We start from the raw sequence: 27899 nt of genomic DNA on the forward strand, positions 1-27899 counted from the left end.
ACAGTGAAATGAAGAGATCTGGATTTTCTAAGGGAGCAGCTGCTCTTCAGGGCACGTGAGTGTAGTTTAGCCACACAGAGCAGCTCTCGTGGTACGGAGCCTTGGCAGGAGACGAGACAGGATTAAAACCTGTGGTCAACATCCTCTTCCCAGCAGCAATGCACTGGACCCCAGCCCATCTGAGGAAACAGGCTCTGACTCTCTGGTAGGTATAAGAAAAGGGGTTTGAGTTTTTAAGCAAGTGCCATAAAAGAGCACATGGCATGGCCTGACCTTTCTCTTCGAGCTCTGCGTGTGGTGCCCACCAACCACACCAGCTGCGGCTTTGACTTCCACTTCCAGAGGAGAAGTTCAATTCTTCTCTTTGGCGTGCTGAGGAGTCCTGTGCATCTGTGGCCCTCTCAAAGCGTTGATCCCAGCTCTGAACAGCCAAGGCATCTATTCAGCCAGGAGCTCTTTCTGTAGTAACAGGCTTTAAAATATGTAAATCTATTTTCAAAGCAAAACAAAAACCCCAAATGTTCATGTATCCCTCAGAAGGAAGAAAGGGTCTCTGTCCTAATATTTTATGCAAATCTAGCTTTTGCTCTTGTACTTGGGCATGAATAAATATCAATGACTGCTGCAAAATGAGGAAAAAAGAAACTTCATCCCTCATCAAAAGAAAAAAACCTTTATTTCTATTGCATAAATAATGGTAAAATTAAAATCTTTTTATACAGATTATATATTTACAGTAGTGTTTGGTTAGAGGAAACAGCCGATACATATGGCATTCGGTTTTCCTTTATACACGTCTTTATACACTTGGGTAACTTGCAATAACATAGGATTTAAGTTGCATGCCAAGTTAATTTATATTAATATTTACAGTATTTTGTACAAAGTTTTTTTTTTGTTTTTGTTTTTACCATTATGCTGCTGACTTTGTGAGTTGTTGGCTTTAATTAAAATGCCATGTCTTTTGTTAACAAGCAAAAAATGGTCAGTTTTTAACAATGAATGGTAAATGACTTGACAACAGCGAGGGATGAAACGAGGCAAAAAAAGGAGGTTCACGTATTAGACTTCCTAGAGATGAATCAGGAGGCATTGATTACTTAGATCCTAGTATGGATTAAATGGCAACAGGCTGGATTCTGGACTTATTCGAGTTCAAGCCAATTAACTCTAATGAGTTACTTCTGATTTACCCTGGAGTCCGAGAGGAACTTCATCTCTCTTCCACCCCTCCCACTGCAATTAAAATCTGAGAAAACAAGAGCTGCTGCATGAAGCTGAAATAACTTTGGGTCCTCTGAAAGAGATGATAGGAAATGTAATGCCATTCTTGGGCTGGGGCAATGGGACTATAGAGGCATCTATTTGAAGATTGCTCCTATGGCAAACCCAGGGGCCTGATGCTGCAAACGCATCGGCCGTATGCTTCGGGTTTAGTGGGACTGCTCACAAGAGAAGACATGCCTGAGAGCTGGCAAGACCAGAGGGGGACCTACCAGAGCAAGCTCAGGAGCTTCAAATGGGATGGCCCACTGTCTACGTGTTGGCTGATGACGATAGAAGACCAGCTGAAAAGGAAGGTCATAGGATGGATCTCAGCTAAAGCTCTGTAGCAGTGTTTGAAGCTGCTTATTCTTGATGCTGGCAAAGGCTGGGCATGAACAGCTGTAGAAAATAATTGGTTGGAAAATGGCAACTTCAGCTAGTAATGCTCTTCAAGGCTACCAAGTATTTTGGTCTATCTTGACAGAAAGTAAAAAAAAACACTACAGTATTTTCATCACCAAATCGTCAAGTACCAACCTGTAGATCCAGAGGATTTCCTTTTTCTTCTTTCTCCCCCTTCTCCTCACTTCTGGGGCTGAAATTCTTTCATAGTAAAGATGCCAAATTGAGGCAGTTTTTCAGGCTTTTGCCACAGCAGAGGTAGGAGTGGAGAACTCTTCCAACCAAAATGTTGTCAGATTGCTTGTGGTAAAGCTTCTACAGCTCCTAGAGCTGCCTAAAATGTCCTGCTTGAACTGGAGAAAAACAAGATGCAGTCCTGATAACAACTGACAATATATAGAGATGAAAAGGTTGTGTGCCTTTTCTTTTTCTGTATTAAATTCCTGGGAAAGTAATAGGCTTTAAGTGATGCCAGGGAAATGTAATTGCACTGTCAGAACACAGTACAGTAAAATAATAGATTGAAAACCAGCAAGTTCTGTACATCTTCATCTGCGGAATGTAAGCATGATTCAGAGCCAAGAAAAAAGATACTTCATCAGATTCTCATTTTAGAAGAGCTGGTTTTTCTTCTTTCAAATAGTCATCCATAAAGCAGAAACTAAATAATTTATTACACGGGTGGATAAAATAGGGAACGTCGTTCTTAGTGATCTTAATGTATTCCTCCTACTGCTTCTCTCCTCGCAGAGCCAAGTCTGACTCGGGCCTGTGCACCTCTTGCTTTTGTGCGCTGACAGCCCTTCGCAGCACGGCTTGCTCTGGCATGTGCGCACGGTGTGGGGAGAGAGAGTCTTTCGTGGGAAAAAAACGAGAGACTCTTTGTACTGGGCACCTCGCAAAGCAGTGCGTCACCTCAAGCAGAGCCAGCACTGGACCTCAGGTAGCCGTCACAGTCCTCTGGGTGTCCCAGGAAATGTTTTGGTCTTCTGCAGCAGGCAGAAAGACGCAGTGGGTTTGTTTTTTTGTATGAAAGAATATTCCTATTCTTTCCGTAGAAAACAGATGTTTGCCAGTAGGTACTTTGCTTATGCAAGTCTGTCAAACAGACTTCAGCCATCTAGAGTAGCATTCTTGGGAATGCTTTCTGCGCCTTCTTGATTTGCCTGCTTGCTATCCTATTTCTTATGTGAGAAGGACCACAAAAACCCATTTACTTGTCCCCGCTTCTCAACGTTGCTGGAAGTTTCCCATATAAAGCAACCAACATCCAACCCTACCAGCGCACCATATCCAACACCTGAGCTCCCAATAACCATTGAATGGTCTGTATGAAATCTCTCCAGATCACTAGACGATAGCCAAATATTCAGCTGTAGCTCACCTGGGAGCAGGGGCTGGTAGCTGGGTCTCCTACCACCTCCCACCCTTCCGCTCACAAGAGACCCTTGTTCTGGGGGGGGAGTCTGTGAGCACCTTCACCAGGACAGGGTGTCTGCTAACAGTAACTGGCATATTTGTGGGTACCCATCAAACATGAAAAACAATTACTTTCTCTTTTATCCTAGAGGAACTCCGACAGCACGAGGACCAAATTCTTCCTAGCAAAGCCAAGTTTTCCCAGTTTCCCACCCTGTTTAATTCTTTAAATTACTGTTGATATTGCTTCAGATTAGAAATTACTTCTCAGTGGTGGACTCGTTGACATGATCAGGCCCCAACGAAGTCCTTGGGTGGCGCAGCCCATCGTGGGCAGAAGCCCACTCCCCCAGACCGCTGCCACAACCACGAAGCAGTTGTCCTGCCTGGTAACTCCTCAGCTGTGGTTTTCTTCATGATTGACCTTATGGTATGGCTTTGGACCTGACAGGTAAGGAATGTTCACTTCTCCGTGGCCTCCAAAGTATTTCATCACGCCACGTGCCTGACGTTCATGCGTTGGCTTCTCCAGGAGCAGAAAATCAGGATGTGCCAATGGTTAAAGTCAAAGTCAGTGTTATCAGTGATGCAGCCCAGTGCCTTACAGGAGCAGTAACCCAAATCCTTCTCATCAGAGATCAATCCCTCCACGAAGAACCTGGTCAAAGTGTCCTCAACAAACTGTGGACAGCCTGTGTCGCGCAGTGCTTACGCTGCATTGACTTCATGTGCTCCCAAACCAAACCAAAGCCTCTCTCAAGCTAAAATAATCACGTCCATCTCAAAGCCTTCCCTGCATGTCAAGCTGTTTAATTGCACACATTTTTTTTGTGGCTAAGCCAACAGAGCTGTCTTTGGGGGGGCTGACGATTTGCTAATAATTTGCTAATCCACGAGGGGAAATGCTGTCCCGGGCTGTTGGCAGCTGTTTGTCCAGCCTTGGTTTGGCTGGGAGCGCGTCTGCAATTGCTGCGTGTCGCTCCGACACGGTGGCACACATGTCACGAACAGCGAGGGTTGCCATAGCAATATCCTTTTCGTACAGAATTGCAGTGCTGAAAAGACACTTAAATTCTCATGTAACTGGCAAGAGCATAAGTTTAGTGCTTTTTCTGACAGCTCTACCTAGCACTGCTGCAGTCTGGGTATTTTTTAAAGTATGTTAATTAGCACTTAAAGTTTTTTTTTTTTTCCGTTAAAGTATGGGATGTGGGGTTTTTTTATTTTTATTTCTTTGATTCTTCTACTTTCTTCCCCCTAAGCTCTTGCCATCAGGTTCCAATCAAAATTTTACTGCTCTATTTTTACCTACTGTCTGTAAAAGCAGCAAAAAGCCGTTTTTTTTTTTTCCTTCTTGTGTAGAAGGAAAAAAAAAAAAGAAGATAAATGGATGTTATATAAATGGAGCCAGGGAGGTAGGTAAGAGACACAGGTCCAATGCTGCTGGCTAGGAAGGATGGGAAGGTGGAAGGTGTTGGTAGAAAGGTTGTGGGGAGAGGAAAGGATGAAATGGCTTGGCCTGATCCATTCTGCATTGCCACCAGAGGAGCCTGACTGATTAAAGCAGGGATCTCTCCAAGACGCCTTCAGATGGAGAAAGGCTGCTGTAGGAAGGAAAAGGAGACCTCTGGCAAGACATGACACTGATTCATAATGGATAAACTGGGTTCCCTACAGAAAAAAGCAAACCCCCAAACCCCCTCAAATCCTGTACCCAGTATAATCAGTGGGGAGTTTTCAATGAACTCTACTGACACCAGGCTATGGCTTTTACCGATATAATAATTATAGTTTAGTTTTACAAACGGATATTCAAGGTGGAGAATTATGCTGAAAAATGACTGTATTTACAAAGGTTTTTATGGAGCATGCATGTAGAAATTATGGAGCCTTCCAGAAAGCTTAAAGGAATGCAAGAGATCATCTCGTCTGTAAGGTAGCTGTTATAATTGGAGTCTGCCTGGTATTAGCTGTCAGATGAGTGAGAAGAACGTGGAGAAATGCCTGGTCTATGTGTTTCAGCTTGTGTTTCTGAGCTCAGCACAGAGGCACTGCTCTGCCCCATGTTTCTGCTGCCGCTGAGCGGGGCTGGTGGGTTGATGCCCACCTCTCCGCTCCATCTCCATCTGCCCCTGCTGCCCACGTCCACTCCAGCACAGTCCCGGGGGTGGGGGGAAAAAAATCTTAATAAGTATTACTCAGTGGCAAGTAACATTTAGACTTTTTTTTTCTGCTGCTGCCACCTTTTCACATGCCCCTGAGACCTAAAAACGTGGATGACGGTTCCCTTGCAATGATCTCAAAGCTCGTTATCAATGCGCAATGTCCCGCGCAGCGAGTGCTGGGAGGGTGCCCTGGCTCGCCAGCAGTGTGAATCCCACACTCAGAGCTTGCCTAAGACTTTCCACCGTTGGTGTGAAGTCTGCTGCTGCCCTATAGCAAACATCAGTCTCTCTCCATCTTCTGGGAGATGTAACATTTTTTGCGGAATATTTTGCAGTTGGCCTCTATTAGTCACAGCAGAGCAGAAATACAAAAGCGTCTGTCTGTGAAAGGTAGAAAACAACAACTCAGCTGCTCTGGAAAAGGCAGCTGTCGTCTTCCGTGATGGAGGGGGACAGCAGGAGAATGGGAACGGCGTGGAGGTGGGCAACTGAGACACACACCTAAAGGCAAAATACAAAGTGGTGACACGAGTTTAAAGGGGTGACGGGAGACAGAATAACGAGAAGCAAGTTTTCAAATCAGGCTGCTAAAAAATACAGGTTAAATGTTATCAATCGAACTTGTAATCAAAGAAAGACCTGAAATGAGTCTTTGGGATGGATCCAGGCGTAAGCCGATGGCTGCTGTGCGGGACGAGGGAAGCTTGTGGTTTGCAGTCCCTTGGGGAGCATCCTTCCCCCTCTCGTGACACAGGGAACAGTCATCTACATTTACAGTAGCAAGATCTCGCTGCTCCTTGGTATTTCTGGAGCTCGCCCAGCCGGCAGGATGAAGCCACCACATCTCCAACACCCAGGTGCCTCCACCGACCTCCCCGGGAGCGCTCCCTGTGCCAGCTCTGTGAGCGACGACCAGGAAACATCTCCCACGAGGGCAAGGAAACCAGACCTCCCCTGGGACGAGACACAGGTGCACAGTTAATCCGAAGGTAAATGCAAGGATTTGTGTCAAGTTTAGAAGCAAAAACGCTTTCAGATGTAATCCTGGCTCCAGGCTCGCCCAGTCCTTGCGCTTTCCGCGGGATGTGTTGTGTCTCCAGTCTGCATCTCTCCATCTTCTCCTTGCTGCTCAGTAAAATCCCTTCCAGGAAAAATAACTAACACTTGCAGGATCTGAAAGTCTGCCACACTAGGTAACATATGGCGGTATGCTCTAGTTTGATTCCTTCTTCTCTTGCTGCAGTCTGCTTTCCAGCTTACCCTCTTTGGAACCTGCCCATGGGACTGTGATGGTGGTGCGACGGCTGCCGGGAGGGACCGCAGCAGCTGCCGTGTGGGCAAAAACATAACCTCTCCCACAAGCAGGTGTCTGACACGGAGGTTTCACCGCAGATTACAACCAGGGCATATGAGATGAAAGAAATAACAATTGGGCAGGCAAGGAGAAGGGAGGAAGGCTCTTTCTGAGCTTTTCCTTGTGATTTTCATCTCGGATAAGGTTATTGAAGACCAGTATAGAAGAAGGGCAAAACTGCTGGAAAAGAAATGCCGTTGAATACGCAGATGGGACCAAATAGAGAGAGTTTTACCTGGCGCTGGTGGTTGCAGAGTCGGTTGGAAGACTGTGCACAAATCTCAGGAATGTCCATGTGTGGAAATGGGTGGTGCTTCTCAAGCCCTGATTCACGGTTGGAAAAAAAATGGCAAATGGACTCGTGTTACCCCACAGTCTTGTGTCAAAGGTGGCGTTTACGAAGCAAAAATAGAAATTTTGTATGCTGCTGGCAAATTCTCCTCTTTTTTTACTCTGAAAATACTGTACACGGATGCTCTAGCTCCCCTCTAATGCCGTAAACTCAAAGGCATGGTCATAAGGGAAAAACAAAGTGAAGCCGGAGTACACGAAATAAAACGAACAGGACTTGCTTGTGACAATGCTACGATCAACTTCCTGGGAATGTGGGCCCAGCGGAGAGCTACGCGGAATAGTCAGTCGGCCCCTAGGTTAAAAGACAGCCCTGCTGCGATAAGTCATGAGGCTGTGCCTCCTTAAAACTGCAAAACAAGGCTGCTGGATGAAAGTTTCTTCCAAGTTACCATTGCTGTTTTGAAGCAATAATTCGGGAGTCCTGTATGTGGGGTTTTTTTTTTATTGCATTAGGAAACAAAACCTTTAAAGCATTAAGACAGCCCTTTTATGTCCCTGCCAAAAGGATGTAGTTGATTCACAAGACACATTACGCTGCTGGCCTCAGGCTCCTGGTCGAATGGTGCTTTATCTGCCTGCCTCTGTCTCTTGCCGTGTGAGAGTCGGTTCGGGGGAAGCTCACCCGCTGGCATGCGCATGCATGGTCAGTTTGGTTCACAGTGTCGTGGCGAGAGGCTACTCCATGCCGCTCCGCAGGATCTGGTTGGCCGCAATCAACATCACGCTTATAATAAAGGCCATGGCAAACGCGCAGATAAGGCTCTTCCGTACGCAGGTCTGTCTATTCTGCTTCTGGGCGTGCACTGCGGGGAAGAGATGGGAAAGATGAGAGCTTGGCCACAGTAATGCTTTTGCTTTCCACCAGCATCAGCTGAACTCAGAAATCCTCCTTTGCCTCTGATTATCACCTTGGCACAACCCTCTCGTCTACACCTCAGAGATCCTCTGCCCTGGCCAAGTCTTACCTCTCCCTGCTGGGACATTTCCACCTCGGCTTTCATTGCTTCCAACCCACCTTTCCCAGTAGAGCACCCTCTCATTCTGCAGGAAGGCCTTACACTCTTGCCTTGGCTTTTAAACCCTTTAAATGCCTTAGTTTCTCTGTGTATTTCTCTCAAGCTCTCTATGAAGTTCTCTCTAAAGTTCTTTAATCAGGAATCATAGAATCATAGGGTTGGAAGGGACCTCTGGAGATCATCCCGTCCAACCCCCTGACAGAGCAGGTGGCACAGGAATGCGTCCAGGCGGGGTTGGGATGTCTCCAGAGACGGAGACTCCACCACCTCTCTGGGCAGCCTGTGCCAGGGCTCTGCCACCCTCACAGCAAAGAAGTTCCTCCTCATGTTTAGGTGGAACTTCCTATGCTCAAGTTTGTGCCCGTTACCCCTTGTCCTGTCGCTGGGCACCACTGAGAAGAGTCTGGCCCCATCCTCCTGACACCCACCCTTTCAGTATTTATAAGTGTTGATAAGGTCCCCCCTCAGCCATCTTTTTTCCAGACTGAAGGGACCCAAATCCCTCAGCCTTTCTCCATAAGAGAGGTGTTCCAGTCCCCTCATCATCTTGGTAGCCCTTTGCTGTCCCCTTTCCAGCAGTTCCCTGTCTTTCTTGAACCGGAGCGCCTACAACTGGACCCAGTGCTCCAGCTGTGGCCTCCCCAGAGCAGAGCAGAAGGGGAGGATGACCTCCCTCCACCTGCTGGCCACACTCTTCTTGATGCACCCCAGGATGCCATTGGCCTTCTTGGCCACCAGGGCACATTGCTGGCTCATGGTCATCCTGTTGTCCACCAGGACTCCCAGGTCTCTTTCAGCTGAGCTGCTCTCCAGCAGGTCACCCCCAACCTGTCCTGGTGCGGGGGGTTATTCCTCCCCAGGTGCAGCACCCTACACTTGCCCTTGTTGAATTTCATGAGGTTCCTCTCTGCCCAGCTCTCCAGCCTGTGCAGGTCTCTCTGGATGGCGGCACAGCCTATTGGTCATCTGTGAATCCCTTTCGACTCATCCAGGTTTTTCCAGTTACAGGTCAACTGGAAATGAGCAGAGATTCAAGTCGTGCTCCCCAACAACACTTAAAAACCCACTGTGATAGTTCCCATGAGTATGCACAGTATATCAATCACTTTTCCAAACTCTCTTTAGGTTTTCTGTGCCTAAGCAAAATCAGACTTATTAAGAACCTTTTCGAATGAATGCTTGCAGAATAATTGTCAAAAGAGATAAGAGTAATTTGCGGCAGTTAAAATGCAGACAGAGTTGGGATTTATAGCATTTGACTTATTTTATTTAATTTTTTTTTTAAGTTCATCAACGAGGATTCATGCTGAGACTTGCTAAAGACAATTCATGTCTCTGTCTTAGCCTCCCTACCTATGAATATCAGAACAATACGTGGTCCCTTCCAACCCAACACATTCTATGATGATTGGGGTACTGTGAAGATTAATCTGTTTCAAAAGGCTCTGAAGGTCCCCGAGATAGTCACAGAAAGCCAGAAGATCCTCATGCACGGGATCAATAATTCCACCGTGCCACTATGGGCAGTGACACATGGCCTTGCTTTGGCCTGAGAAGGGACGTACCCATCGCCTTTTTCTCCCGGATGGTCATACTTGTGACGATGGGAGACTTTCACATGATAGGCAACAAGCTCAGAATTACAATAAACCTAAAATGCAACCAGGAAAAGGTTCTGAGTACCCGTAATTGGAAAAGTCCAGGAGGATGCTTTTAGAATATATGGAAAAAACGTTTGTTCTGAGCATTGTACAGAGAGGTGGATGCCACTTTTTCATCCCCCCTTCACCTCCCGTGGCCAGGATTTTGCAGTGCCGGTGTCCTAATGCCAGCTCCCAGGCAGTCCCCGGGCAGCAGGTAGCGCCAAGGCACCGGGAGCCTTCCTTAGGCAGCACTTTGAGTCCCTCTGCCTGGGGCAGGGAACCGCTGCGCCACCAACACTCCAAGGGAGTCGCTATATTCTGTGCAGATAATGAAATCCGCATTATGGCAGCTCTCCTAAATTACTTGCTTTCTGCTTGCACCGCTCCGCTCCTCGATTCCTTCGCTCGCTTTTATAATGCACGCGGAATCAATACTGTGGTTCCTGGGTTTTGTGCACGATGCCCCGGCACTCTGAAAAGCTTGTTAAATCACAGCTTTAGTTACTTCTTTATTTATTTTTCTATTATTTCAGTACTTTGAAAACACTCCCGGCCAGCAGACCAAACAGTGACACAAGCCATCACAGCCAGCGTTGCCCTTCAAGTGCGGGGCTCCCGGGCTGGTGACGGTGACGGGGAGCAGCAGTCGAAGATGGCCAAGGCTTTTTGTGATGGCAACTCTCCTATTCAAAGGGAAAGAGTAAAGCACGTTCAGTGTTTCTTGCAGAAGTGTTCCTGAATTGAACAATTCCTTCAGTCTTCTGTTATACCATCAAGTAAAAATAGAGCTTTAAGGCAGCAGGCTCCGGGTAAGTCATTGTTATTGTTCTTTATCGACTGCAGGTACACCAAATAGCCAAATAACCCACCAAATAACTCCAGAAGAAAGGGAAAATGTTTGTGCTGAAATGTAGAGTTGTTGCAGACCCAGAGAGACCCTCACGCTGTTGGCTGGGGCTCAGCAGGAATTACTCCAGCAAGATGGGAACTGCAGCTCCTCTGCCCCCTTGCAGTCCACAGGGAGACAAAGAAGCTGAAATTACTGACTTTCTTCATCGTGAACACAACTACGTCCTGCCCTGCGAATTGCCCTCTTAACTATGAAGACCCGTTTGCCCCCGCCCCCCCCGCCGCTATGCTAACTGGTGAGTTTTTGCCCTCGCTTGTCTCCTTCCTCCAAATGCATAGACCCTTTGAGCGTGGCAGCTGTGCTTTTTACTGCTGGTTTCCGTAGCTGGCATTGTCACAGGGCTGGCTGCTCGATCCGTTTTGCATTTGGTCGCCAGTAGGAGTTTTTGATACCCATGGGACACGCTGGGGTTTGGACCTGAGCAGGTTCCTTGAACACGGTCAGAGCCCGAAGCGCCTCTGGAGATGTCCTGGTCCCAGCAAGCCTCAAGGCTGTCCAATGTAACTGAGATCTCGAGAAGCAAAGGCCAATTGAGGTTGGGTCATCCTTCATCATCAACATGCAGAGAACATGCTGGTGAGGAGGACTCACCATGGTGTGAGCAGAGACAGAGCTACCTTTGCTATAATTTCTCCACCAGGACGTGGGGTTAATGGGTCCAGCCCGTTTTGGGGTGCAGCAGTCCAGTGGCTGCAGCTGCTGGGCTGGGGACGATGCCCACGGTGGGTTTGGGATGGTCGGGATAAGTGCTGAGAGCCCTCTCGCCTGCAGGAAAAGGCTTGCCAACGTGAACAGCTGCGGTGTGTTTATAGTGGCTTCTGTCATAACCCTGCTAAAGGTGAGGGATATTTGCTTTCTCTGGCTGTCTGGAGTTATTTTCATTTTGAGGGGTCAGTTTTTCATTCCCAAGGCCTCAGCTGAGGAGCGGATGCTCCTTGTGCTTGTCCGGGGGGAGCAGGGGGGGGAGATGCAGCAGCCCCTGTACATCCAGTTAATTTGAGTGTCAGGGCTGAGGATGAAACACCCGTGGCAGACAGCATGGGTCACCGTAACCCGCCGGCACTCTTGTCTGCCACGAGCTTAATGTCCTGAGTGTCTGGATAATGGGAACTGCCAGACAAATGACTTTTTGTACTATAAATTTTTGGTAGTACAATGTTGCCGCAAACAGTTGTCCTTTTCTTGCGTCTTTTCTCATAAAACATACACTCTCCTTGGCTCTCAACTTTGTTCTCCTGCCCCGAAGCGTTAATAAAAATTGAGAGGAAGGCAGAAGACATAACCGTGCCTCCCTTCTGGCTGCATTCTGTATCGGCAGGGCCGGTGTGGGCTGCTTGCGCTGAGGAGTTGGGCATTTCCATTGCTCCGCTCTTCATCAAGAATAAGGCAAACGAAAACCCCTAGAAATGCGTAGGAGGGAAAGTTGTAATGTAAGCCTAGAGCTGACGTCTTGCAAGTGGCTCTCACGTTCGGAGTGAACTGAACAAAATCCTGGACTTGTCCCTGACCATAATTTGAATCTTGTATTTGGTTTTAAAGCGCGTGGGTGGTTGCGTGTGTGTATATGAGTGTGGGAGAGAGAGATAAGGTATATTGTCCGTGTTGATATAGCAAGTATATTACATAGCTGTGAAGACCTTATTATGACAAGAAGCCAAGACGGCAAAATTGTGAGAATAACAGAAATCTGTACGTATTCGTACTGATGGTGATGTGTCCTGTGTAGCACCTGGGGGGGCTGAACCAGCTAACCCCAGGTGTGGGAAAGGGAGATGTCTCTGTCCATGGGATGTAGAAGGGTTTCGGGGCTTCTCTTTGATGGCAAGAACATACCCAGAGGTGACAGTGAGTGGAGATCCCCCCTTTCAGCAAAGTACTACTGAAAGCATCTGCTACGTCTCTTCCCTTAGGAGCCATTCCCAGATCTCAGCGAAAACCATCAGGGCTCATCTTGGCTTCATTCCTACCCACAATTAAAGGCACTTCAATGGGGTGGATGAAATGCACATTAAATATAGATGTGAGCCTCTAAGCTAGTCCCTTTAGGCTGCCTTCACAGTTGAACGAAATAGGTGCTTTTTAAGGTGCAATTCATCTCATCCCAAGGCAGCACCTAAAATAAGCTGGAGGAATTATACCCCAAAAGCATCTCCTTCACTCCGCTAAATAAGAAATGCACAAAGGGTGACTTACGTACATGAAGACACTCCTGTACAGCCCCATTTACAACTAGAGTGAGATGCTGTCCAACCTTCATGACAGCTCTCCTTTAGTGACATTGATCCATGCCACGAGGCCCCATCATTTCTGCTTTTGAGCCCTGTAAGGATCTTAGTGTTTGGGAAATGGGAACACCAAGGGCACGAGTGGGTCATTCAGATAATGGCATGTCCAGCCTGGAGAGCTGCAGGGACGCAACTTGCTCTCAGCCTGCCTTTCCTGGGAGAAATGCTCCCGTCAAAGCTGCCATGGACCAGAACCGTCCCTTTCTTCCAGGACCTGAAGGAAAAACTTTGCATCTTTGTTGACAGTGTTCAGTTGATCTTTATTCTCCGGTGGATTTGTGCGTGTGTGTGTGTGTATTTCTAACAACATCTAAAAAAGGGTCTGTTTTGCTTCTAGGTTCTGCCTAGCACCAGCAATGCCAACATCCCACGAGAAAAGCTGTTCTTGCTGTACTTTTGGAAGCTGGGACTTCCAAAATGAGATGCTGAGCGTTTAGGTTTTCGGACCCATTATTTTTTTTTTTTAATTATTTTTTTTTTTTTGCGCGCGCGACTGGGATAGTTCACCCAAGTAACCGAAGCTGAAAGAAGCCTGCGTGCCTCTCGCCGTGGTGACAGCTGGCGCCTGTCTCCACCGAATCAGCAGGTCAGTGGGGACTAACAACTCCATTCATGTAAGTAAGCATCTCTGCCTCCCTGCCGCTCTCCAGGAGGAACAAAAAAAGAAATGTTGCGTGGCTTGATTCGAAGAGCGTTGCTGCTTGCCTCCCTCCTGCAGGCTTTTTAAAATTCAGCTGTGCTCTTCTACATCTTTTCTGCAGTATTTAGCGGAGGGTGAGCGTGCTGGATATAGCTTCTGAATCCCATTAATTAGCCAGGCTAAGAATTGCACTAATATTTTTATCCTTTGTTTTAAAGACGCTTCAGTGTCTCTGCCTGGTGCCCTTTCAGAGGCTATTTGTCCCCTCCGAGTATCAGGATTTCCCCCGAAATGGCCTATATAAAGTGGCAGTTCTGTGGGTGGGAAAGCACAGTAGCTGTCCCGGGGTGAGGTGCACAAACCCTGAGATCCTCTGTGGGTATCTCCCGGGACTCTTCTGCACTTGAGATGATCTGTATCTCTTTGGTCGTTCCAACCAGCAACGCCTGGGAGCAGAAGAAGTTCCTCTGGTCAGGAAAATCCTTCTCCCAAAGTGGCTTAAAAAGCTTTCCCTAAACTGATTGCCCATCTTGGCAAAAGTGGAATGCTCTTGCCAGTGTTAGCTGCCTTCAAAGTGCAAAAACCACTGTAAAAGTTGAGGTTGTGCCGGATCCCAGTTGCTGATCACTTACTCCGTGGTCTTGTGGCACTGCTGAGAGGACGCTGTGTTAAACAGCAGCTGCTGAAGCAAGTGTTCCCCTTTCTCCAGCTACCACTGAGGATCGCTTAGACCTCGGTCTTGCAGCCGCTCTCGCATGTGTGGAGATGAGCTGTCCTGTGGGGTACCTGTCCCGTGGTGTACCTGTGTGGCATATCGCCGCTCCACACCAGCAGTCCCAACAGCGCCGCGCAGGGGGTGTGCAGGGCAGCAGGGAGCAGATGCACCATCTCTGCTCACTGCTGGTGTTACACTGCAGAGAGAGGACTCTCCCCAACTCTTCCCCGGAAGCCCAGAGCAGAAGAGCTTTTCTTGGAGCTTGTGGAAAGACAACAGAAGTCCAGAGGAGGCCCCAGAGATGCTGGGAGGGCTGGAGCCCCTCTGCTGTGAGGACAGGCTGAGAGAGCTGGGGGGGTTCAGCCTGGAGAAGAGAAGGCTCCGGGGAGACCTTGGAGCCCCTTCCAGTCCCTAAAGGGGCTCCAGGAAAGCTGGGGAGGCAGTCTTTATCAGGGAGTGGAGCGATAGGATGAGAGGGAACAGTTTTAAACTGGAAGAGGGGAGATTTAGATGAGATCTGAGGACAAAATTCTTTGCTGTGAGGGTGGTGAGCCCCTGGCCCGGGTTGCCCAGAGAAGCTGTGGCTGCCCCATCCCTGGAGGGGTTCAAGGCCAGGTTGGATGGGGTTGGAGCAACCTGGTCTGGTGGGAGGTGTCCCTGCCCAGGGCAGGGGGTGGCACTGGATGATCTTTAAGGTCCCTTCCAATTCTAACCATTCTGTGATTCTATGATTCTATGAAAACTATTGAAGCCTAACATCGCTTGATACAGCAGAACCCAGTGCCAATAAAGTCTTTCCATGAGAGACATATGGATATTTCTGTGGGGAAATTCATTCTGTCTTAGCCACTCACCTCAGCGTGGGCTGCATATCCCCCTGCCTGAATCCTACCAGAGAAAGGAGGGCCATAAGGCAAAGCACCCACTAGTTCATCCCCCTGCCTGAAACAGGATCAGCTTTACTCAGACAACATGGAAGAAATCTAACGACAGCTCTTGAGCTCTCTACGTGTGTCATTGCTACTTACCCTAAGATAACTCCATGCTAACTCCACGCATCCTTGCCCATTGCCTGTCACGGATCAGAATGAGTTTTACAGATGAAGCAGAAAGAGAAAAATTGTACAGAAACATAGAAAATTTCTCTCTCACCTTCAAACTCTGTTTGGCAGTTGCCAGAGTTTTCATTTAAACTCTCCTCTTCATTGATAATGATGTTCTCGATGTCCTTCATCGTTAGATGGTCCCGGAAGGCGTGGTACAGGATGTGTTTCAGTTCTTCCAGTGTTATTCTCTGCATGTCGAACTGTGGGAAGAGGAGAGAGTTAGGCTCAGCCACCGACAACGAGCTCGGTGCTTGGAGGAAGAGAGGCATGTGGGCATGATGCAGTTGGCTTTTTTTTTTCAACCTCATTTCAACGCCTCAATATAACTTTGCAAATTTTGCTCTTTTGGGTTCATTTAACATTAACAGTGTGAACGTTGCGAATGGATGTTGCTAGAGCTCTCGCCAGCTTACTTAATGCCAGTAGAGCAGTAGAGAAACACAGCTCTGTGCCAGGGATGGTCTTCCAGGCTGGAGATGCAGTAATCCGGTATCAGTCCTGGCCATCCCAACAGACCTAAAACCCTGAGAGACTCCCCTGGTAGCTCTTACACCTTGACATGAGCTACAGCCTTGAACGTGCCCCTTTTTTCCTTCTAACTCTCCATTTGTGCCTGCGTGGCGAGCACAAGCAGAGAACGTTTCCGTCTTAGCTCATTTCTGCTGTCGATCCAGTAGGTGAACGTTGTTCTTACACACACCAGGTATTAAAACTAGATGATTCCTGCAGAATATGTAGAAATGAACATTTTGCAGCAGAGGAACTTTGCACGCGTGTAAGGTTTGTGGTGTTAATACCTGCTAATGGTACAGAAGAGAGAGCATTCACTCTGACTTGCAGTGCCAGGCGAGGAGAGCAGTCTCTCTGAGCCATGGGTGCAGTCAACAAAGAAGGAAGGAAACGCTCCAGGTCACCCCCTGTGCTGCAGATGATCATCATCTGAACAGCACCTTGAACTCACTTTGGCCTTATAGCCCAAAACACGGGCTTGCCTACAGCAAACGGTGAGCACCAGGACTTGGACACCCTCTTCTAAACCGCCCACCTTCGAGTGGGTGGTGCTGAGGGACACGGGTTAGTGGTAACTTGGCAGCCTTAGGCCAATGGTTGGACTTGATGATGTCTTCCAACCAAACGATTCTACGATTCTATAAACTTGTGCCTGTTTCTGCAATTGAGAGAGGGGTGATAGCGTGTGATCAGACTGCAGAGCCGGCATTTTGGAAACGGTACAGCACGAAATTCCCGCTCCTTTCCCCCCAGCCTGATAAGGCCAGGACAAGCCTTATCAGTTCTGAGCTGCTCGGTGCGTTATCTGAGGTCGTCTTCCCTGAGCATTGCTGCACACCTCACCGCACAGAGGCAAAACCATTAATCCTCAAAGTGGTTAACTAGGAAAAATAAGTGCACTCTGATTAAGTCTGGACCCTGAAATATTTATGCCTATCGGTGTGCGTATAGGCAGATTTGCACACATACATATGTATTTATCCAGCTATCCTTAGAAACACTGATTTCTACAATTCTATTTGTTTCGGTTTGTTCCCGCAACAATCAAAAACCTGGTGCAGAAAATCTGCAGAAAAGTGGACAGACGGGGCAAGAGCCAAAGTTCCTGGCTTTGCCCCAGATGAGTTCTCTGAAAAGCAAGTCTGGTGGCTTTGGTGGTTTTGCTGCTGTCCTTGTTCCTCAGGGATTCGGCGTTCATGCCGCCCAGCTAAAAATAGAGAGCGCACAATTGTCACCAGTGGCTCCTTGTTGCACAGTTCAAAGCTGGATTGCAAATCCCCTGGGTATTTAGGCACAAATTTCCAGCCTGCTTTGTTGTGCACGAGGAAATCTCACCACCCGTATTCTGCTTCCTTTAATGTTAAAAGAGCAAGTAAAATCGAGCAGCTGTGTACTTCACAACCAGCACGATTACGAAAAGCGTTTCTCTTGGCAACTAGAGGTGTGGAAACGGGGGTTAATTCATACGGTTGCCTTACTGCGGTGTGGGGAGGTGTTGTTAGTGGAGGTTTGTAGAGTGCCTTGAGGCTGCCCAGGGTTTTCAGCCCTCCCGGTCGGCTTCCTGCAGCGCTGATTGCACACCAGCGCCGTGGAGGTAAAATGATTTCTCACCTACCACCCAATGCTGCATTGCTTTGGGGTCTTTGTCTGGGGGAAACTCAAATCTGAACTTGAGCCCCGGCATCTTCCTGAGTCCACCCGTACGCCAAACCCATAATTACATCCCAATGGTCACTTCATATCAACAGGAGCAGCCTGTCTGCATGTGGTTACCCCATCCCATCTCATCAGGGTGTCATGTTCAACCTGTGTTGGAGTTTTCTTCCTGTTCTCGGCTCAGGGACAGTTCTCTGAGGCCACTACAAACTTTTTAGTTGTAGTTTATGGGTTTGTTTTCTCCCCCTTCATGGAACAGTCTTTCTAGAAGCTGTCCAAAACCTGTGCTCACCCATCGCCAGGTGGATGATCACCCCTGTGAGTGCTTCACAGCCCGGAGCAGTGTCTCTCAGACCTGCTCTTTGCTTGCATCCTTTTCTGAGGGTACCTGCAGGGATGCGTGAGCCTCCTTACTGGATATGTTCACAGACTTTGCATGGGTAGGGTAGCTGAGGACGAGGGACCTCCGATATGGTGCGTGCATCCTGTCCTTGTGGAGAGTAAAAGACAATTGACTGCTTCAGGATCTGCCTCACCATGTCCCAAGATGAGTGTGTTGGAAGAACAACATCTACAGATCAGTCCCCCGCTCCTTCATGTCTGCCTCCAGAGCTACTGGTGTGAAAACTCACCTCGGGACACACCATTGCTATTTTGAGATATGCTGGTCCTTTCCTCTTGCTCTTACAAGTCTTTGCTGGTCTCCCTCTATACCAGCATTGCCACTAACAAGCTTTTCCAGAGTCTACTGTGATGCTACCTGCTGCTTTGCTTGAAGCTACCTGGATTACAAACACAGCCATGGTTATTGTCTAATCTTAACAATGTGGAAACAGGAATGACTTGTGGGTTTCTGGGTCTTCCCGTACCAGTTTATCTGTCTACTGGGAAATAATTGTTCTCTTGACAAATGTGCATCTGTTGCTGCATCTCCACCTCTTGCTTTTAAGCTTTACGCTAATATAGGGAGAAATTATTTTTTTTTTTTATCGTTCCATTATCATTCTGCGATTCAGGGAGAGGAACCATCTCAGATGGGGTTCAAAATCACCCCTGTTGGCTCATGTACTGAATGTTTGGCCTGTTGGCCAGCATACGGCCATTGGTCCTGTTTTTCTCTACGCTCTGGTACTTGCCTGCGGGAGGCATGTTCTCTGTTAGACATGTATCACCGCAGGAGCTTGTCCAGAATGGGCTCAAGCTCGGTGCAGCCAGAGACAAGACTTTGCCAAGGCTTGGGCTCCCAGGTAATTTCTTCCTATTATCATTGCTCTCCAATCTGGCATTTCCCTGATTCACTTTTCAATTACTCTGGCTTTTTATTGTTGTAATGACAGTAACCTGGGAGCAACTCTTAACTTTTATTGGCTCCGCTGAGAGGAAAACTGGGACCGTTGCAAGCTGAAAACTTTCTATAGGATTTATAATTAGAAGAAATCAATGAAGCTGCTTCTGAACCAGCGCTCTTGGAATACACTGTAAGCAGTGATATAGAAACTGTGCCTAATGCTGATGCTCAAACGCCCCAAGCGATGCAGTGAGTGCCCCGAATGAAAGCCTGTACTTGTACAAGTATGTTTGGCTTCTGTGGAGAGCACCAGGAATTTTCCACTGCAGTTCCTGATGGACCTCAGTAACTGTCCCCACCAGAAACACCTCCTGGAGTTAGACGATGCTGTCCCAGGAGACATCTGGGCATGATCCAATCCAGCCTGTAGCTTCCTGACTTCTCCTTGATTTAAATTTCCTGCTGGGAATGAAAGCAGAGCCCCTACCAGTTCCTTCGGTCTCCTAGCCCCGGTTGCCAAAGTGTGCAGCTGACTGACAGCTGCCATGCCTGCAGAGCACTGGTTTCACTCCCGGCACCTTCTTCAGATACTTCCACGTCCTACCTGGGACGTTCTCCTTCTGCTCTGTGCAGGGACATGACCCTGTGCAAAGAGCTTGCTTCTTCCAAGAGTTAAATGCTGAAATATTACTTATGATAATTTCTTTTCATATCAGCTCTGCTTTTAAAAAAGGAGTGGGAGGCTCCAATCTTGAATCCTACGTTGGCCTCTCTGCCGTGCAGACGGGGTGATGCCAGGCTGGGACCCTGCAGCAACGTGAGGGGGGCCACTCTGGTGACCTGCAAGATCTTTTGAAGCCACGTCAATAAAAATCTTCTTCTCAACAAGAGGCAGGACCGGCTCCTCTGGCAGTGATGGTTTTAGCTAGGAGAGCACTTGAATACTTATTTTTCTGGAGCCTATGGGGCACAGGTTTCCCACGTAAGCCATCTAAAAAGGTCATCTTGGTCTGTCGAGAGCTCCAAGTGAGCTGCTGAGACAGCAACAGGGGAGCAGGCTTTTGCCTGGTGCTTTTGAAAATCAGATCTGCAAACCCAAAAAGCGTCATAGAATCACTTAGGTTGGAAAAGGCCCTCGAGTCCAAGCGTTGACCTAATACTGCCAATTCCACCACTAAACCACGTCCCTAAGCGCCACATCTACGTTTCATTGATTTCTTGTTTGGGGCAGCCCTTGATAACCTCTGAATAATGAGATAACGCCTTGCTTTTGCTCTCGGCGTGTCAGGCCGTGAATACCTGCAAGGCAAACGCAAACTGGCTCTGCCCTCTCTCGCCGCTGACCGCCACAACGGGGGACACGGCCCCAAAAACGCTCAGACTGTGGGCAGAGCAGCTGGGCTCCGTGCTGCGCCAACCGCAGCCGCATCGTTTCAGGGAGGCTCTGAACACAGCAGCTCTGTGAGCTCTCGCAGCCGACTGCGCGGCTGCTCCTCCAGCCAGCCAGGCTTTCGGCTCATAAACTACTGATCTGGGACTTTGCTAGAGGGCCAACATTTTGTGTTGGCCATATATTAAAGCACGCAGCCCCAGTGCGCTCCACGCAGAACCTAATGTATTCCCCATCTCTGCCTGGGGGCTGGATGGATGGCCATGTCGTACCGACTGTACCTCCCAGATAAGCTCAGCCGCAGATATTTTATAAGGAGAGAAAAACGGCGTACACTGGAGGAGCCAGGAGCCTGGAGGGGCAGGGGGACCATGCACAAAGGGAGCGAGCCCCCGGGAGCGGAGCCGTGTTTGCAGATGGGATGTGCCGTGCCGTGAAGGATGAAGGACTCGCTACTCCTGCCCAGGAGGCAGCGAGTGCCCGTTCACTCCGCAGCACTGTGGCAGGCCCCCACTGTAAAAGCTTACATTTTTATATAGATATATAGAAAAGTATTGCCTTGTTATACATATAAAATAAAGTGTAAAGCATAAAATGTGCACATCTGTGTATATATATCTAAAAATATGTAGGAACATAGGAAATATTTTCTAAATGTCCAGACATACACACACCCCCTCCAAATCTGAAGCTTTCTCATGATATATTTCTCTATCAAAGAAAACGTGCCACTAATGGCAGAACATTTGCCAGCCTGAGACCTGGAGCAACTCTCACGGCCCCCCACCCCGGGACAGAGGGACAAAGCCATTTCGCAGCCTGTAACACACTACCGGTACGAAAGCAGCAACGATTTCTTTCTGTGTCGTGTCCCGCCCCCCCCAAACCATGACTACCATTACAGCAAAACTGATTTCCTCTCCCCGCCCCCCACCTTGCTGGCCCACACATCCGCTGAAGGAGGGGTGGGAGTCCGCAGCACCGGCAGTGAAAGCGCAGAAGCTGTATTTTGCTCTGCTCCGAACGCACGTCCCTCTTGAGGCTGGCCGTATGTGCTATAAGTAGGGTCTCTTTTTCTTTTCCCCATCACCTCTTCTTTTCATCCTTCCACCGCTCGCTCCATGCCAGCGCACTTGCCTTTATGGCCCAGGGTGAAGCCTGCGGAGGTCCCTCGGGGCAGCTCTGCGGGCTGCGGCAGGGGCCCAGGCTGCTCCCAGCTGCGCACAAGCTCCTTCTCTACCCGGGGACCATGCCATGGAGGGCTCACATCCATCGCCCTGCTGACAGCAGCCTGGTCCCCGCTCGCTGCCCTTCCACGGGGGGCAGGAGGGAGAAGTTGGAGCAGGACGAGAGAGAGCATGTGCTTCTCCCTGCACCCAGTGCAATACTCACCCGCCCGCCACCTTCTCCCAGTTTAGCCGTGTGCCTCTGCTGCTGGGAAAACCCTCCGAGGAGGGGGCTGAAGTACCATAATCCTCAGCAAAGACAGAGGGAGCCATCTGCTCCCCCCCACCCTGTCCCGTGCTGTCTGCTCCCCTTGTAGGGAACATCATCTGGGGTAAGAGAAGCGAACGAACGTCCTCACCCTATACTGGGGTGGTTGTGGGAGCGGAGCAAACAGCGCTTTTCCCTTGCGATGCCTGTTACAGGGCAGTCAGAGCGCACTGTCACCCTGCCGAGATGAGCTCGAAGCCCTAGGTGTCCTCTGCTGAACCACGGCCACCACGCAGGGCTGTGTCAGCCTCCCAGCACACAGGTGGAGAAGGGGCTTTTTGCAAAACAGCAGATACAAATCAGCCTTGGCAGCTCCCAGCTGCTTCCAACAATCCTCACTAGCCCATAAGAGGGAGCAGAGCTCCATCCATCGATGGATCATCTCCTCCTCCGGGGAGAGGATGCTGCACAGCTCTGCTGCCGCGGAAAGATGTGGTGCCACCCTGCCAGGGGCTGGAGCCCAGGACTGAGCGCCCTGTTTGCCTCGGGGGCCAGCAGCCAGCACACCCCCAGGGCATTCCTGCATCCCCATCACTCACGGGGGAGCATGAGGCTGAGCTCCCTACACACGCGCTCCCAGCACAAGCAGCATGCAGGATCATGGAGCCCAGCAGGAACCAGTGCCCCTGTGGAAATAAGAGCCTTAGCCACGTGGTGGCTGGGGCTGTGTGACACCGCGAGTGCCAAGTCTGCTCGCTCCAGCTGTCTCCGGGTCGGCGGGATGTGCCCCAAGCCACCTTGCCCTGCAGCCACCCAACATCCATCCACTTGTGACAGCTTCTCCACCCCACCTTGGCCTTGGGGTGGCCGTCATCCCGGTACCACAGCCTTCAGGAACAGCCAGCTTCCCCGGCGCCACACCGGAGCACCTGGCCTGCTGGGGAGCGGGAAGGGGTAACCAGCTCATTTCCATAGTAACAGGCTCATTACTGCGCTGGCTAACGGGAGATTGCTCCATTCTTCCCGGCAGCTTTGTCAGCAGGGAACCGTACACACGTTGATAAATTAAAATCAGATTTAAGTGCGTATTCTCAGCACCCTTCACCCCGAGGGCCTGGCCTAAGTTTGCCCTATGAAATGATGTGGCATTCGTAACTAACCTGGCCCACGGCTACCCCGCTGTGTGTCCCTCCAGCCACCCCCCAGCCCACACAGGACCATTGAGAGCGCTGCTGGGATGCCCACAGCTCTGCAAGAAGCACCAACGTCTACAGATTACAAAATACAGTCAGAATAACCCCCTTTAGCAGCTTGTCTGGGTGGCACGAGACCATGCTAAAGAGCGGTGGGCTCTGCACAAGGGCGTATGAGTGTGTGAGCTCTCCCCTGCGTGTCTGCCAGCCTGAAACCCAGGGCAGGAAAGTCCCGCACGGTTCTCGGCAGCGCTGGGGAAAAGCCTGACTGATGCTGGGAACTCCCTGGGGGGCCAGGGAGCAGGACAAGGGGGTCAGGGTGGCCCAGGCTGGTGCTCAGTGGAGGAAACCTGTCTGAGTGTGCAGACAAGGAGGAGAAAGAATAAATAGAAACGAAAGACAGAAGGGATGTTCTGAGAGCACAAATGTCCACCAGCTCCTTGTTAACCTGGAAACGTTCTGGAGGCAGTCCTGAGCCTGCCACGTACCAGAGGGAAGTAGCCATCCACCTTCAGGAGGCCACAAAGGCTGACGGTGAGCAACATGCCCGGCTGGGGTGCCCTCCCCAGCTCCCCGCTGCTGAACTGCAGGGGACACCCCTGCCCGCCCCCCCATCCCCACCCACAGCATCCACACACCCCCACATGGAACTGACGCAAAACCAATTCAGGTTTTGACAGCTTGGCATTTTCCCATGCGGATAATAACATTTCGTCTTAAAAAAAAAAAACAACCAAACAACCCACAACTCAGTCCACTGCTAAATATAATGAAAAAAATCACCTTTGGCCTGCGCGGTGGGGATGGAGATGGGTCCCTCACTCTGCCCTGCCGCTTGCAGGCTGCGCTGACAGCTCGGAGCTGCTGGCTCAGAGCCATCTAGTGCCCTGGCGTCCACAGCCCCTTCCCGGGGCGCTTACACCCGAACCACTGCCGTAAGGCAACAAACAATACTGAAAACCATTTGCAAGGCAAAATTCCTGCAAAGCTGCACAGCTGGCAGCTCATACCCAGCCTGAGAGCCCTGCTGTCCTCTCCTGCTCTGGCTGGAAGCATCCCTCTCCTTTGTCCCAGCAGTCAGGATGCTCCAAATACCATTTTTCTAAATCCTGGTGCTGCTACTTCTTCTTTCTTTATTACTCCCTCACCCCCACTGCTATGTGTTCGTCATTCAGCGAGAGGAAAGCAAAGCTTTTTTACCCTTGTCTCCCTGGCAAGGATGACTATCTGCTGCTTTCCCCATGTGCTGTCCTGCCCCCTGCACCCCGCCACGTCTGATGATAGCTCCTGCCCGTGGCTCGGACATCCACACTGTCACATGCCACTTTAGGTCTCAGAGTTACTTAGCAAAATAACACCTGACGAGCTAAAATGTAGGGTTGTCCCAGCTCACACGCAAATGCTTGCTAGGGCATCCCTACGGAGGTGGGGGTGGGGGAGGGATGGGTACCCCCAAAGAGTCCTACGTGCTCAGCGCTCACCACGTTTCCTCCCACAGTCCCTCACCAGCACCCCAGAGATGGCATTGGCTTTGCTTGCCACGTCCCCACCTGCACCTGCTGGGGTTTAGAGCATCCCTTAAACCTTCTGGCTACATGACACAGGATTCCTGGGGCAGGAGCCGGTGCACCCAGCACATTTCTAAAATGAACCCGTGAAGACGCTGTCACAGAATCACAGGGGTTGGAAGGGACCTTCAGAGACCCTGGAAGGGACCATCCAGTCCAACCCCCTGCCAGAGTAGGGCCACCCAGAGCAGGTGGCACAGGAACGCGTCCAGGAGGGTTTGGAATGTCTCCAGAGACGGAGACTCCACCACCTCTCTGGGCAGCCTGTGCCAGGGCTCTGCCACCCTCACGGGAAAGAATGTCCTCCTCATGTTGAGATGGAATTTCCCGTGTTCCAGTTTGTGCCCGTTGCCCCTTGTCCTGTCCCCGGACACCACTGAGAAGAGCCTGGTCCCATCCTCTTGCCACCTGCCCTTTAGCTATTGCTGAGCATTGATGAGATCCCCTCTCAGTCTGCTCTTCTCCAGCTGAACAGCCCCAGGGCTCTCGGCCTTTTCTCAGCACAGAGATGCTCCAGTCCCCTCAGCATCTTCGTAGCCACTGCTGGACTGTCTCCAGCAGTTCCCTGTCCTTCTGGAACTGGGGTGTCCAGAACTGGACACAGGACTCCAAACTGTCATTTGGGTCTTGTGATGGAAACTGCTGCTGAGAGCTGGTCGGCCAAGAAATCCTCTTGGGTAGTCCTGGCTGTGCAAGATGGGCCCTGGAGACGTATCTCCCTCTGCTACATCTCCCCTCCTGGGGAGGTCGGTGCCATCCTTTACCTGTAACTCTCTGGAGCGATGTTTTGAGCAGGGGAGTGGGTCACGGGCTTTGCCTCTGCACTGACCTCCTTGCTTCACAGCTGGGATATAATGATTTAATAAGTGGGCTAAGAGATGGAAGCCCCCCGATAGGTAAATCGCAGTAACACCCCTGCAGAAAACATGGTAGGAATATTAATCCTAGGCCCATTCAATCAACTTTAAATAGTTTAACTAAAACACGGAGAAGCGCTGGGTTTTGTTGTTGGTTTGTTTGGTGTTTTTTGTTTGTTTTTTTTTTAATTAGAGAATGGTCTCAGGCTGAAGCACAAATTAACAGGCTCTAACAATTTCTTTTGCCTAGTTTTAAAGCTCCTAGGCCTCCACAACAGGCTCCTGGTCTGATCCCAATCAAAGCGCATACACGAACAGGTCTGCAACATCTTGACCTTGGATGTGAGGCCCACGGGAACCTCTCAGAGGAGCAAACTCACAAGATTTAATTAGAGCTAAAGCTGGGAATTCCCGTTTGGGAATGAGCACCTTCAGCCTGCCTCGCAGATGAGGAGTTTCTGATGGACTCATCTCCCCAGCCTAAATCCATCAGTGGGATGAGGTGAAATGTGCTCTGGGCTGGTGACGCCCATGAATAAAGCTGCAGGCAATGGATTTTAGGCAGTCCCTGCCCCTGGCTCAATTGATGAGAGCACGACAAGGGGGGGGTGTGTGTCAGATCACCATGTGGTTGTGCCAAAAAAAGCATGTTTTGCAAGAGAAAAGAAGGGCCTTCATTCTTTGCCCACAAGGTGCTGCTTCATCAGGGGGAGGGCAGAGGGGTCTGCACCCCGGGGGGATGTGCTGGGACACTCTGGGGACAGCAACTCCAGCATTTGGCTGTGCGAGGTACGACGTATTTACGTCGAGCAAGGATGTGAGGGGACTTGGACTTGTGTTGGCTGCTCCATGGCTAAAGCTCGTGCCATGCGAGGTGCCAGCAAAGCAGCTTCCCAGAGCTGTGGTGCGGGCTATTGCTTTCTGACAGTACCCATCAACCCGACAGCCTGTGAGCACAGGGGGATGATGGAGTGCGGGAAAGCCAATGGCTAGCACAAATAACCCATCACAGAATCACAGAATGACAGAATGGTAGGGTTAGAAGGGACCTCTGGAGATCATCCAGCCCAACCCCCTGCCAGAGCAGGGTCACCCAGAGCAGGTGGCACAGGAACGCCTCCAGGCGGGGCTGGTATGTCTCCAGAGACGGAGACTCCACCACCTCTCTGGGCAGCCTGTGCCAGGGCTCTGCCACCCTCACAGCAAAGAAGTTCCTCCTCATGGTTAGGTGGAACTTCCTATGCTCAAGTTTGTGCCTGTTACCCCTTGTCCTGTCCCCGGGCACCACTGAAAAGAGCCTGGCCCCATCCTCCTGACACCCACCCTTTCAGTATTTATAAGTGTTGATGAGATCCCCCCTCAGCCGTCTTTTTTCCAGACTGAAGAGACCCAAATCCCTCAGCCTTTCTTCATAAGAGAGGTGTTCCAGTCCCCTCATCACCTTGGTAGCCCTTTGCTGTCCCCTCTCCAGCAGTTCCCTGTCTTTCTTGAATCGGGGAGCCCAGAACTGGACACAGTGCTCCAGATGCGGCCTCCCCAGGGCAGAGCAGAGGGGGAGGATGACCTCCCTCCGCCTGCTGGACATGCTCTTTTTAATGCTCCCCAGGATGCCATTGGCCTTCTTGGCCACCAGGGCACATCACTGGCTCATGGGCATCCTGTTGTCCACCAGGACTCCCAGGTCTCTTTCCACAGAGCTGCTCTCCAGCAGGTCACCCCCAACCTGATCTGGTGCGGGGGTTTACTCCTCCCCAGGTGCAGCACCCTACACAAAACAGACTGCTTCACAAAATAGACTGAATTCGACCCACAGCTCTTCTCCCCATTTTTCACGCATGGCCGCAGGCAGCATCACCGCCCAGAGACGCGATCGTTCAGCTGCTTCTGAATTAGATCAGGCAGCAGAAACCCGAGCGAAGTAAATGAAGTGGCCACGCAGCCTGGCAGCCGAACGGCTCCTGAAAGCCTTTAGCCACAGGAAACCTATTTTTTACTTTACAGTTACAAATGTTTTAAGGGTGCCGGGAGGAGTGGATTAGAAGGTGAGACATGTTCCTGAAATGCGTGAAGGACACTAATAATTAATAAAAGCTTTGCCATGGAGACCAAGAACTTGAGGGAAACTTGAGGCATCCTTGACACTGCGGATGATGGTTAGCAAAAAATAATAATAACAAGGCAACAAACCGATCTTCTAACACTGCTGTCTAGCTCCAGACAAAGTGAAGATAGATGGAGAGCAGCTTCTCAGGCTGCTCTATTTACCCAACCTACATTTGTCTTTTAGGTTGATCTCCTTGTTTCGTAGCTCACGATAATCAGCTGGCGCCAAACGCAAGTGCGGGCTGCGATGCTCCGTACTGCGGTGGCTGCAGAAAAATGGTGCTGCAGAGGCTGGGTTTGCTCTGAGGTGAGGGTCGACAGACATAACGAGGAAGCAACCGGACAAAATGGCTGTGAAATGCAGCAGCAGCTGTGGGGGGGAACACAGCCTGCGCACCCCCAGCCCCAGGGCAGCCTGTTTTACTGGTGAGCGGGCATGGTGGAAGAGAGCAGAGGGGGTCTTTTATCCCGATTAGTGGCGTTACGCTGTCCCAAAGAGAACCCGACTCATAGGAACTCATGAGTCGGTAGGAATCTGACTCGTGGTCCCTCCAGTATGAGCTTGGCTGGCACAAACCTCATCGTTTCTGCTGTTCCTGACACGCTCGCATCGTCAGGGATGCAC

At 50.0% G+C, this 27899-nt stretch overlaps 1 protein-coding gene across 7 annotated transcripts in view; it reads right to left on the minus strand.

The window, feature by feature from the left end:
* Positions 1 to 4852: 4852 nt before the first annotated feature.
* CALN1 (calneuron 1) overlaps positions 4853 to 27899 on the minus strand; it is a 165057-nt gene continuing 142010 nt past the window's right edge. For 6 of the 7 annotated variants that reach the window (XM_074594795.1, XM_074594793.1, XM_074594796.1 and 3 more), the window contains 2 exons: positions 15322 to 15475; positions 5324 to 7763 (listed from right to left, as the gene is read on the minus strand). In XM_074594795.1, the coding sequence (XP_074450896.1) occupies positions 7636 to 7763; positions 15322 to 15475 (282 nt within the window). In that variant the 3' untranslated portion in view covers positions 5324 to 7635. Of the gene's footprint in view, positions 7764 to 15321; positions 15476 to 27899 lie in introns of all 7 variants that reach the window. The other variant, XM_074594798.1, reaches the window with a different exon arrangement.

This window comes from Larus michahellis, chromosome 7, assembly GCF_964199755.1.
Source record: "Larus michahellis chromosome 7, bLarMic1.1, whole genome shotgun sequence".
Classification (NCBI taxonomy): Eukaryota; Metazoa; Chordata; class Aves; order Charadriiformes; family Laridae; genus Larus; species Larus michahellis.